Source organism: Carassius auratus, chromosome 41, assembly GCF_003368295.1.
Source record: "Carassius auratus strain Wakin chromosome 41, ASM336829v1, whole genome shotgun sequence".
In the NCBI taxonomy this organism is placed as follows: domain Eukaryota; kingdom Metazoa; phylum Chordata; class Actinopteri; order Cypriniformes; family Cyprinidae; genus Carassius; species Carassius auratus.
Window position 1 is genome coordinate 15802419 of NC_039283.1, and position 13473 is coordinate 15815891.

Below are 13473 nucleotides of genomic sequence, written 5' to 3' on the forward strand. Positions count from 1 at the left end.
TATCCCTTTGAGCTTGATAATTATTTTGATATCTTATCTAGTTGTTTATATCCTTTTTGGTCCTTAGCTTTGTCTAGTTTAAAAGAAAAGGAAGTCTTTTTGTGTATTCTAATCTAGTTTTGTTTCTCATTCGATTTAAACTTTCATTTATTCTTGCTTAAGTGATTCCAGTTTTGGATTGAGTTTTGTTCTTACTCTTGGATTATAGCTTTGGTTTTCTTTTGCTTTGTTCTAATTTTGTCTTCAATTGTCTGTGTCGTTTTGAGTCTTGTTTTTGTGTATTGTCCTGTCTTGGCCCCACTCGGATTTCCTGACCACTGTACCCCACTGCCTGGAAGCAGCTCACCTCTCTCACGTGTCAAGTCTCTGGTCTTGTGAGTCTCTACCTGGCGACTAGTCTGGTGACGTTGCAGTTTCACTTGAAGCTACGAGTTTCCTGTGTCTACCTGACCCTTCCTCTGGAGCTGCCTACTCTGTGCTTGGGCCTGTGGTCATCTTGGACTGTCTCAGTGGTCATCCCTCCTGCCCGTATTGTTGTCTGCCCAGCCCATCTGTTTGAACTGTTTCACTGCAAATTCCCCAGCTGTTCCAGTCTTTGTCTTGTTAATAAAATACCCTTGTCTGCTCATTCTGCATTTGGGTCCCATTTCTTGCAGATCCCTGACACATTGGGTTTCTTGCTTTTTTTAAAAGATGAACATACAAGTAATCCCCTTCCTTTCTTTCGTTTAAAATTATTTTGCCCATTCATTTAGGCTTTAATTAGTAAATAACAAGCACACAAATGTTTGTGCCATGCTGGTTATCATGAGACTTGACTAGTCAGATTACTAAGAGCAGCTTTATTGTAATCCCAAACAATCATCAAAAAAAAAAAAAAAGAAAGAAAAAAAGAGCACCAGGCAAATAACACTGACAAAAGCTAATCCACAAACATAGAATCCATAAACACAGAGTAATGGAAGGCAAAAGGTAACAAAACACAATACTGTAGCAACCAAAGACACAGAATAAAGAGTATATATACAGGTGAGCTGGGTTTCGCACATAATCGCACACAGCTGAGGTTAATGGACCAAAAATCAGAGCAAGGTGGGATGGGAACTGAAGTCCACGAGCAATGGGCAATGATTAAGCAAATGAAGTGCCCCTCTGGTGGCTTTCATGGGCACTCCAGCAAATGGCTATGACATTAAGGGTTCATGTTTTACGACAGATTTTAAGGCAGACATTCTAAAATGCTTTCAAGTTAGCATTCTAAATTCTCCTCCCCAGTCGTCCACCTCCGCCCCTTTCAGATGGCAATAAAAACAGAGGCACATGTTACATTTCACCATTCTACCAGACCTTAACCTGAGACTTGACAAACCACTTCTCACTTTCCAACAAGGTAAGTCAATTACTCAAATGACTTATTATAACATATCGAAGCAGGTCTCACATTAAATTTTAAGTGTCATTAACTATGTACTTACAAATCATAAATAAATAAATAAGTAAAATTTGGGTGGACATGTTTAAGATTAGATACAGTTTTGGTGGAATGGATAGGTTTACGGGGAAAGATAGACATTCTTAGTGCATTGCAGTGAATTATGGGATATATCATACATTTAATCAGCAGACCACAAATGTACACTATATGTGTTATGATCCTGGTCTTTTCCTCTGTCTCTGTCTCCCTCTTGTGATCACTTACTCACTCTATCACGCACACTCCTCCGCTCATTATCACTTTCAGCTGTCTCCCCTTTCATTCCCTCACCTGTCCCTCTTTTGCCCTTGATTGTCTCTGCTTCTTATTCTCTCTTTCTAGCCCTGTCTCATTGTCGGATTATTCGATGACCTTTCGTGAGACACGTCTGTTTCCTAGTCCTGTCCTGTCTTGTCCGTGGATTGTTTAGTCATTATTGCAACTGAGAGTTATACTGTCATTGGACTGTGTATTATCCGGCTGTGCCTGTTTGCAGAGAACCTGTGCAGCACCTGCCCTTGGCTTTTCACACCGCCGGCGGTCTTCTCTGTTTTTGGACCGGGAGTTGGCATCCCGGGATCCCTGCCTCTCCTCTCATGGAGATCTATGTAGTTTTTTTCCCTTAGACCCTGTCGTCTGGCAGTTTCTGTTTTGGCTGAAAGAAGTCCGTGATTTTGTTCTCTTTATGCTGTGAAAGACTATTTTCTTTATTAAAGACTGTCAATTGCACCCCGCCCTGGTCTACCATCGTTCTTACCTCCTAACAGAATAATCCGACCAGAAGATGGACCAGGCGAGTGGTAATCCCCTCCAGCGTGCGGTGGAGCTCCAGGGTGCTCTGCTGGGGAGACATGAGGGGGATTTATCCACCACGAGACGAGCCGTAGAATCCCTGACCGCCCAGCTCTCAGGTCTAACTCAGCAGTTCCATCACTACCGTCATGAGACCACTGCAGCAGCCGGACAGCGCGACCCTTCTGAGCCACGCATAAACAACCCTCCGTGCTATTCTGGTGAGCCTTTACAATGCCGAGCCTTTCTCACCCAATGCGAGGTTGTTTTTTCTCTCCAGCCGTCCACCTACGCCAGGGATCGATCTAAGGTGGCCTATGTGATCTCTCTTCTCAATGGACGGGCTCGAGAGTGGGCAGCGGTGAACTGGGAGGCAGAGGTAGACTGCGTCTTTAAGTTTTCTCTGTTCAAGGAGGAGATGATCCGAGTATTCGACCGGTCTGCACATGGTGGTGAAGCGTCCCGTCTCCTATCCACCTTGCACCAGGGGAGGAGGTCAGTCACAGACTTTTCTATTGAGTTTTGTACTCTGGCCACTACTAGTGGATGGAACGGCCCGGCACTAATCTCCCGCTTTCTCGAGGGCCTCAACTCTGAGATTAAGGATGAGATCGTTGTCCGAGAGGTTCCTGACAATTTCGACTCCCTAGTCGAGCTGGCCCTTCGCATTGAAAGACGCTTCGAGAGGCGACGGTGGGCTCGCAGATTGGAGGCTCCGTTACTCCCCTCTTCCACAGCTACTCGTCCGCCACTGCCCTCTGCTGCTAATCCTGAGTCTATGCAGCTAGGGGGGCTTCACATTTCTACACGGGAACGCCAGTGCAGGATTATGGATCGTCTATGTATGTACTGCGCTGCCGCTGATCATTTTGTCTCCAGGTGCCCAGTAAAAGCCAGCGCAGGGTTGCTGGCGAGCGCTACATCATGGGTCTCTCCGTCTAAGTCCTGCACTTCCCTTCCCGTTCACCTCCGGTGGCTGGGATCATCTGTTTCCTGCTCAGCATTACTGGATTCGGGGGCGGAGGGGAACTTCATTGATGAGACTTGGGCTTTAAGACAAGGTATTCCCCTCTTAGATTTGCAAGACTCCACCCCCCTGTTTGCCCTAGATGGTAGTTCCCTTCCTAGGGTACAGAAGAGGACTTCACCATTGACTCTTACTGTTTCTGGAAATCATAGAGAAACTATTTCTTTTTTTATTTTTCATTCCCCTTTTTCTCCCGTGGTTTTAGGCCACCCGTGGTTAGTGCTTCACAACCCCCAGATTAACTGGGCAGAAGGCACTATTCTTTCTTGGAAATTGTCCTGTCATGTAGATTGTCTGTCTTCTGCTGTGCCCCCTGTCTTGCCCGTAACTGTTTTTCAGGAGGAGCCAGGTGACTTGTCTGGGGTTCCGGAGGAGTATCACGATTTGCGGGAGGTCTTCAGTCGTTCCCGGGCCACTTCTCTCCCCCCTCATCGCCCTTATGACTGCAGTATAGATCTTCTCCCAGGTACAACGCCCCCCCGTGGTAGACTATACTCATTATCCGCCCCCGAGAGGGAGGCGCTCGAGAAATACCTTTCTGAATCACTGAATGCGGGTACCATCGTTCCTTCCTCGTCTCCAGCGGGAGCCGGTTTCTTCTTTGTTAAGAAGAAAGATGGCTCCCTGCGTCCCTGCATAGACTATCGGGGTTTAAATGATATCACTGTGAAGAATCGTTATCCATTACCCCTGATGTCCTCCGCCTTCGAGATCTTGCAGGGAGCTAAGATATTCACTAAGCTCGACTTGCGTAACGCCTATCACTTAGTACGTATAAAGGAGGGGGATGAATGGAAGACCACGTTTAATACGCCCCTCTGACACTTTGAATACCGGGTTCTTCCCTTCGGATTGGTTAACGCCCCCGCGGTTTTTCAAGCCTTAATCAATGATGTCCTACGAGACATGCTCAATGTTTTCGTATTCGTCTACCTAGATGACATTCTGATTTTTTCGCCGTCTCTCCAGGTGCACGTCCAACATGTTCGTCGTGTTCTTCAGCGTCTATTAGAAAATCGACTTTATGTTAAGGCCGAGAAGTGTTCTTTCCATGCTCCCTCAGTTACGTTTCTGGGCTCTATCATCTCGGCAGAGGGGATTAGTATGGACCCTGCTAAGGTCCAGGCTGTTACCGACTGGCCCGTGCCCGATTCCCGCCTCGCACTACAACGTTTTCTCGGGTTTGCAAATTTTTATCGTCGTTTTATACGTAATTTTAGTCAAGTAGCCGCACCCCTTACAGCTCTGACCTCCGTCAAGTCCCAGTTTAGATGGTCCGCTTCTGCGCAGACTGCGTTCGACACTCTTAAATCGCTTTTTACTACCGCACCTATCCTTCTCACCCCTGACTTCTCTAAACAATTTATAGTCGAGGTCGATGCCTCTGAAGTAGGGGTCGGGGCGGTGTTATCCCAGCGCTCCTCTGCTGACGGCAAGATACACCCCTGCGCCTTTTTCTCCCACCGTCTTTCTCCTGCTGAACGCAATTACGACGTAGGCAACCGCGAACTGCTCGCCATCCGTCTAGCGTTAGGCGAATGGCGACAGTGGCTAGAGGGAGCTCCCGTTCCTTTTATCGTCTGGACAGATCACCGAAACCTAGAATATATCCGCAAGGCCAAGAGACTAAATGCTCGTCAGGCCCGCTGGGCGTTATTCTTTACCCGTTTCGATTTCACCATCTCGTTCCGTCCGGGTACCAAGAACGTCAAGCCTGATGCACTATCCCGTCTTTTTGACTCCTCTGCTTCTTCTGAGCCTGAGGAGATTATTCCCCCGGGTCATGTTATTGGCACGGCCGTCTGGGGAATAGAGAGGCTGGTTAAGCGTTCCCTTTCTCGTGTCATAGTTCCGCGCAACTGCCCTAGGGGGCTGCTTTTTGTCCCTGTGTCAGCGCGTCTGGCAGTCCTTCAATGGGGACACACCTCTAGATTGACAGTCCATCCCGGCGTCCGGGGCACCATCGCTTTTATCCGTCAGCGTTTTTGGTGGGCCTCTTTAGAACGGGACGTGCGACGATTTATTGCCTCCTGCAATACGTGCGCTCAAACTAAGACTGACAGTTCTCCTCCGGCCGGTCTACTTCGTCCGCTACCGGTTCCGTCTCGACCGTGGTCTCACTTAGCACTCGACTTTATCACCGGTCTTCCTCCCTCAGGGGGTAACACCGTTATTCTAACCGTGGTAGATCGTTTTTCTAAGTCGGCCCATTTTATTCCTCTCGCCAAACTCCCTTCTGCCAAAGAGACCGCCCAGATCATGGTTGATCATGTTTTTAAGCTACATGGGTTACCCATTGATATTGTGTCTGATAGAGGCCCCCAATTTTCTTCTCAATTTTGGAAAGAGTTTTGTCGTCTGATTGGGGCATCCGTTAGCCTTTCGTCCGGGTTTCATCCCCAGACAAACGGTCAAGCTGAACGGACCAATCAAATTGTCGCCCGTATGCTCCGCAGTCTCACCCATCAGAATCCCGCGTCATGGTCACAGCAACTCTCTTGGGCCGAATACGCCCATAATTCGCTCCCCTCCTCTGCTACGGGTCTTTCGCCCTTTCATTGCTGTCTCGGTTATCAACCTCCGTTATTTGCGTCCCAAGACTCTGAATCTAATGTTCCGTCCGTGCAAGCTTTTATTAGCCGATGCAAACGCACCTGGAGGAGAGTGCGATCTGCTCTCTGTCGAGCTAGAAGACGCATGACTGTTACGGCCAATAGGCGCAGAGTTAAGAGCCCTCGTTACGTTTGCGGCCAGAGAGTGTGGTTGTCCACTTCAAATTTACCTCTCCGGTCCGATTCACGTAAATTGTCTCCCCGCTTTATTGGACCATTCCGCATTGTAAGAGTCATTAACCCCGTCGCAGTTAAACTTCACCTTCCGCCTAATCTGCGCCGGGTCCACCCCGTGTTTCACGTCTCTTGCATTAAACCAGTCATCCGTCCCCCTTCTCGCCCTGTGCGCGTCCCTAGTCTTGTCGATGATACCCCTGTCTACAGGGTTCGCCGCATCCTCGACATGCGCCGTCGGGGACGCGGTCGTCAATATCTGGTCGATTGGGAGGGGTATGGTCCTGAGGAGAGAAGTTGGGTTCCCTCCCGGGACGTCCTGGATCCTTCACTCATCGATGATTTCCTCCGGTCCCGCCAGTTGTCCTCAGGAGCGCCAGGAGGCGCTCGTTGAGAGAGGGGTACTGTTATGATCCTGGTCTTTTCCTCTGTCTCTGTCTCCCTCTTGTGATCACTTACTCACTCTATCACGCACACTCCTCCGCTCATTATCACTTTCAGCTGTCTCCCCTTTCATTCCCTCACCTGTCCCTCTTTTGCCCTTGATTGTCTCTGCTTCTTATTCTCTCTTTCTAGCCCTGTCTCATTGTCGGATTATTCGATGACCTTTCGTGAGACACGTCTGTTTCCTAGTCCTGTCCTGTCTTGTCCGTGGATTGTTTAGTCATTATTGCAACTGAGAGTTATACTGTCATTGGACTGTGTATTATCCGGCTGTGCCTGTTTGCAGAGAACCTGTGCAGCACCTGCCCTTGGCTTTTCACACCGCCGGCGGTCTTCTCTGTTTTTGGACCGGGAGTTGGCATCCCGGGATCCCTGCCTCTCCTCTCATGGAGATCTATGTAGTTTTTTTCCCTTAGACCCTGTCGTCTGGCAGTTTCTGTTTTGGCTGAAAGAAGTCCGTGATTTTGTTCTCTTTATGCTGTGAAAGACTATTTTCTTTATTAAAGACTGTCAATTGCACCCCGCCCTGGTCTACCATCGTTCTTACCTCCTAACAATGTTTATTCATCTTGTTATAGCTGAGTACAAAATAAAAAAAAAATCGGTAACACTTTAGTATAGGGTCCAATTCACACTGATAACTAGCTGTTTATTAGCATGTCTATTATTAACATATTGGCTGTTTATTAGTGCTTATAAAGTACATATAATGCATGACATCCATAATCCTACCCAATTCCCTAAACTTAACAACTACCTTATAAACTATAAGTAAGCATCAAATAAGGAGTTAATTGAGGCAAAAGTTATAGTTAATGGTTAGTTAATAGTGTGAATTGGACCCTAAAATAAAGTGTGACCAAAAAAGCGGTAAAAAAGCATATGGAAAAAATTCAGTGAACTGAAAAGAGCTCTTGCAACAGCCACATGCTGCTTGACATGTAAAAACAAACCTCACTGGGTATAATGTAACCCACAACAGGCATTGTACTCTAATACTCAAATGAGAGTTAATCCACATGTATTTGCAAAGTTTCAAGACTATCAGATTACAATTAATTGTTTATAAACTTGAATATATTAACAGGCATTACTGTTCATACATTAATATGTAATAAATTATTTAATGCAATAATAGACAATATATAAATACCTAGTTCTTCATTTATTGTCACAGTAATTAACAGTGTTATAGTTTAATTAGCTTGTATGTAAAGAGTTAAAAACAATTAATGGTTTATTAACAACTTAGCAACCATAACTGATTCTTAATACTAGTTCAATTCAATTCATTTCAAGTTTATTTCTATAGCGCTTTTTACACTACGAATCGTTACAAAGCAACTTTACAGAAAATAATGTTTCTACAATATTTAGTAGTAGCTTATGGTGGTGACTGTCAGTTTGTGCATGTTTGACAAGATTTTTAGAAAAAAACAATACAAGACGTAGTCAGCTAGACGATTTTTAATCATTAATAATAAAACATTATTAATATTATTAATTAATAATTGTTATATGATGCAGTCACACATGTAGCAATAATTGTTAGTTCTGTTTGTTGATTCAGGGTTAGCATCATCTGAGGTCCTCTGAGGGTCAGCATCATCTCTTCTCAGGTGTTCTGGATCCAGACTGGAGCTTGTGTAAATCCTAGTTACCACGGGATGTAAATCCTGTGGCAAAACATAGAAACAAAATAGAGACATCATTAGCATAGCTGCTGATCCAACAAACTAAAATTAGTTTAACCCAAGCTAATGAATAAAAATGCACATTTGATCAGATGCAACTACACTCACAATTTAAGAGATATATTATTTGAATGCTTGGCGAAAGAGATGAATTTTTAATCTAGATTTAAACAGAGAGAGTGTGTCTGAACCCTGAACATTATCAGGAAGGCTATTCCAGAGAGCGTTTTGTGACCTTAGAGTGCGTGATGGGTTGTAGCGTGGTAGAAGGCTAGTTAGATACGCAGGAGCTAAACTATTTAGGGCCTTATAGGTAAGTAATGATAATTTGTAACTGATATGGAACTTAATAGGTAGCCAGTGCAGAGACTGTAAAATTAGGGTAATATGATCATATTTTCTTGACCTGGTAAGGACTCTAGCTGCTGCATTTTGGACTACCTGTAGCTTGTTTATTGACGAAGCAGGACAACCACCTAGAAGTGCATTACAATAGTCCAGTCTAGAGGTCATGAATGCATGAACTAGCTTTTCTGCATTAGAAACAGATAACATGTTTCGTAGCTTGGCAATGTTTCTAAGATGGAAGAATGCAGTTTTTGTAACATTGGAAATATGATTTTCAAAAGACAAATTGCTGTCTAATATGACACCCATATTTCTGACTGTAGAGGATGTAACAGTACATCCGTTTAGTTGCAAGTTGTAATCTACAAGATTCTGTGTAGTGTTTTTTGGTCCAATAATTTATATCTCCGTCTTATCCGAATTTAATTGGAGAAAATTATTTGTCATCAAATCTTTTACATTTTTAACACACTCTGTTAGCTTAGATAATTGAGAAGTTTCATCTGGTCTCGTTGAGATATATAGCTGAGTATCATCAGCATAACAGTGGAAGCTAATTCCGTATTTTCTAATAATATTACCAAGGGGCAACATGTATATTGAAAATAGAAGGGGACCTAGGACGGATCCTTGTGGCACTCCATATTTTACTGATGATAAATGAGATGACACCCCATTTAAGTAAACAAAATGGTAGCGATCGGACAGGTAGGATCTAAACCATCTTAGAGCCTGCCCTTGAATACCTGTTTTGTTTTGTAATCTATCTATGAGTATGTCATGATCAAGTGTAATTAATGTAAAATAATAGTTGATTTAAAGCACTTATTTAATGACATTTACCAATCTTAATATAAAGCGAGAACTATTTATGGTTAATAAGCTGTTAACAAAGCATTATCTAACTCCTTAGATATGAGCTAATAAGCACTTTGTTAATTGCAGTGACAATGAATGAAAAACTCACTATTTTTAAAGTCTATTATTAACTACAGTTTACTAAATATTTATTAACTATAAACCAATAGTAAGCAAGATTTGTAAATACTTTATTACTTTATACTTATAATAAAGTGTTACTATTGTAACCAATTCTTGAAATGTTCTCTTTCATACTAGCAGTTATAGCGGAAACAGATATATGTGCAACATGAAAGCATTGTTCTGACAAACACAAAAATCTCTATTTCAGATAAAACACAAAATAATGTTCTCCAAATATAGCACATTTACTAGTATATATATCCACTGACAATCGACTGGCAAATTCTTGCATGATTGCAAACACAACTATGTTGATAGAAGAAAAAAGAAAACACAGACAATATATTGTGTCCATTAGAATTAGTATTCCACTAGGATTCTGTCTATTAGCATTCTTTAAGTTAAGAGACTATTTTCTATATAGGTATATAACATAGAAGGCAAATAAGAGTTGGGATGAATGCTCCCAAATATGCAATCCAAATTACAATACAAAAGTCCTTACGAGACTTTTACTTTCAAATTTAATATTTGTTCTGAGCAGGAACAGGAAAATCATGGATTCTGCAATCTCAAAATCTACTCAAAGCCTTACAACTGCTGAGGACATGAGGAACCAAACCAAACTTATAATGCAGCCTTATGCCAACTGGGAAGAGTATCTGACTCCAGCACCTCTATCCATAGCCATCCTGGGAGAGCTGGTTTTCATCTCTTCCTCAACAGATTTCTCTATCAATAAAAAACCTCCTGAAGGTGGTTTTAAATTCATCAGATATTCTGATTCCTTTCGCGCTTGCCTCATGCAAGTGTGTAACTCTGGTTGGTGGGCATTTAATGAGGCCCATACAAGCATGGATCAGATTCGCCTCCATACTGCCCAAGTTCCAAATTACATGAAGACAGCTGTGAAGATTCTGTTCCAAGGCAATGATGAAGTTGTTCAAGCACATCTTCCTAATCAGCTAGACAATATCAGAGTAATTGCAGATGACTGTCTTAAATTGTCTGATGTTGCTAAAATGCGTTTCACTGATGTCATTAATATCATCCAAGAGCTGCTAGAAGCATGTACAAATTCCAAGCACCTTTATGGGAAAGAGATGGAAGAAGTCAAGAAGAAATTAGAAGAGATCAAACTGAGGGAGCAGTCAGCTCAAGAGATGAAGAATAGGTCTGAGAAGGCAGTGAGAGCCATAAAGAAGGAACTGGATCAGGCTAATGAGAACTACAGGAATGCTCTGGATTCTCTCCCTAATGGATGGGAAATGATTGGAATGGATCTTGTAAATGGAATAACACAGAGCGTTACAGACCTGATGAATGGAGTGACATCTATTGTTACTCAGCCAATTAATTTGATACCTTCTGCAAAAACACCGATATCTGATGCTATGGGACGCATTAAAGATCAAGGAAAGTCTAGTGATTTGGTAGCTGAAATAAACGTGTATAGTAAGTCAGCTGAAATTTTAAATTGTGCTCAGACTATCCAGCAAATATTGAATGTCAATAGTAAGGATGATGACATTGACTGGACAAAATTGTATGATCAAAAGCACGAAACTACAAACACGGATTTCATAGCAAAACAGTTTGAAAGAATCGATGACACTTTAAAGAATATCTCTGACTGCTCAGCAAAGACACAAGCTGAGAAGTTATGCAAAGATGGCACAAAAATATGCAACCAGCTTGCAAAATATGCACCTGATGGCAAGTGTGACAAAGTCAAAAGTACTGAGATAATAAAAGAGGTCTTGGATCTGATCAAGTCAGCTCAAATTTTTGATTGCAAAAGTAAAGACATCACAAATTCTCCAGCTATTTGTCCTAAGCCACCAATGATGTATAAAGAAGAAAACAAGTCTCAGAATATGAGTGTCTCTCAGAAGGCCACAGAGAATGCACGATTCAAGATAGTACAGACCCGAGCTCAGCTGGACAAGACAAGCGAGACCTATGAAAAGTGTCTGGAGAACCTAGAGAGGAACCAGAAGGAACTAACAGACATCCTGGCTACTATGAGAAATTGTGAACTGAAAGAGATTGACTTTAAAACTACCATAAATATGCTGATCAAAGGAATGGATGCCATGGGGAGAGTAAAGGAGCAGTGGGAGAAGATGGTTCAATTCTTTCAGATAGTTTCCAGCATTGTGAAAACTAACCTGAGCACAAATCTCATAAACTTTGTCTCCACATCAGCGGAAACACGAGCCCTCTCCTACAATGCAAAACTTTTCTCAAAAGATCTGCTCTACACCCAAGCTTTCCAAGCCTGTAACATCGCTAGTCTGGTCCACATGATCTCTGGAACATACACAGATGTTTCCAGCAAGTACCTGATGGACCGTGTCAGTTCACTGGGCAAACTGATGGCCATGGATACAAGTAAACCAGAATTTGAGCATGAGCGAAAACTGCTCCAGAAAGGCTGTGATGAGGCACGGAAAGGGATTAAAAGCCTTGTACAGAAGAATAAAGAGGAGTATGACCATAAGAGCACTGCAAGACTAAAAAGGATTGATCAAGAATTGCTTGCCATTCTACCTGCCGCTCCTCCAGAACAAACCAAGAGTATTCAAGAGGTTGTTCAAGCTGTATTCAATGAGGAAGAAGCAAAAGACTACATCTGAGTGTATGTACTGAAGAATTGTTTTTATGATAATATAGTTCAGATTGAAACTAAGTTTTTCTTTAACATATAGTCATGATAGGTCATTTTTGACAATCACATTTAGAAATATTTTATTATATAATATGAATTGACATTGTTTCTAAATTATATTTCTTAAAGAGATACTCCATTCCAAAATGAACATTTTGTCATTGTCGTTCCACAATTTTAGAAATTTTAGGTGAAAACCGGTAGGCTTGAGACTGTACCATAGACTGCCATGTAAAATACAATATCAAGGTCATCAAGACTTCATGTACAAAAAGTATTCTCGTCGATTCATGACGTTACTGTTGAACCACTGATGGCAGATGGACTTTTCTGCAATGCTTTTCATACTTTCCTGGACCTTGACACTGTTATTTACTTGGCAGTCTATGGGACAGTCACAAGCCTTTCTGTTTCCATCTAAAATTTAATTTTGCGGTGGATTAACACTTAATATTTTAATTTGACGTCTGTGTGATAGCTTTGTCTGTAAAATTGTTTAGGATTTCCGGATTTTAATAACTGTGTATCTCTTTATTGCTTTTCAGAAAATAGGAAACAAGACAAAAGGCTTTTCTTTCAAACGGAACAACCATTCCTGTCATCGCTCAACATCAGCATTTTTATTTTTATTTTTTCAAATTAAGTGTGATATATTGTAGAACAAATTCTTGAGTTTTTGCAGTTTAGTGGAATTTTACTTATGGATTGTTTGCTTATGGATTTCTGTTTGGGTTTTAGTTATACCTCTGTTTACTTTTCCATTAGGATTGTATTTCTGTTTAGGCTCTGTGAACATTTTACTGGAGAGCACAATTATTACTTTAGTTCTGATTTAAGTTTAATTGTTCTTATATTGTCTTTTTCTTCTTGATTTTAATTATATGTCATGAATTCTGCTTCCCAGTTTGAGCTTCTTTCTAATAACTCGCCTTGATTTAATATAAATAAATCGGTAACGCCTAACATGCTAACATGAACTAATTATTTAAAATAATTTGTAACACTTTATTTTGATGGTCCCTTTATAACATTGCACCTACAAGTCTACTAACTAACCTTAGAGCATAAGTAGACTTTATACTTAATATCTGCATAACTCTTTATTGTGATGGTCTCCCAACAGACAAGCTATAAGGAATTCTGTACATATAAGTACATATCATTTTATTAACCCTAACCCTACCAGTCTACTACTAGTCTACTAACACTCTAATGAGAGTTAGACAATCTAGGTGCATGATTACCTATAATCA

The 13473-nt window shown here is 41.9% G+C and overlaps 1 protein-coding gene across 1 annotated transcript; it reads left to right on the top strand.

Annotated features, from left to right (window-relative positions):
• Positions 1–1346: 1346 nt before the first annotated feature.
• LOC113060203 (uncharacterized) lies at positions 1347–12999 on the top strand. The gene is made up of 3 exons (XM_026229097.1): positions 1347–1390; positions 10094–12190; positions 12766–12999. The coding sequence occupies exon 2, from the start codon at positions 10107–10109 to the stop codon at positions 12186–12188; it is 2082 nt and encodes a 693-aa protein (XP_026084882.1). The 5' UTR covers positions 1347–1390; positions 10094–10106; the 3' UTR covers positions 12189–12190; positions 12766–12999.
• Positions 13000–13473: the final 474 nt, after the last annotated feature.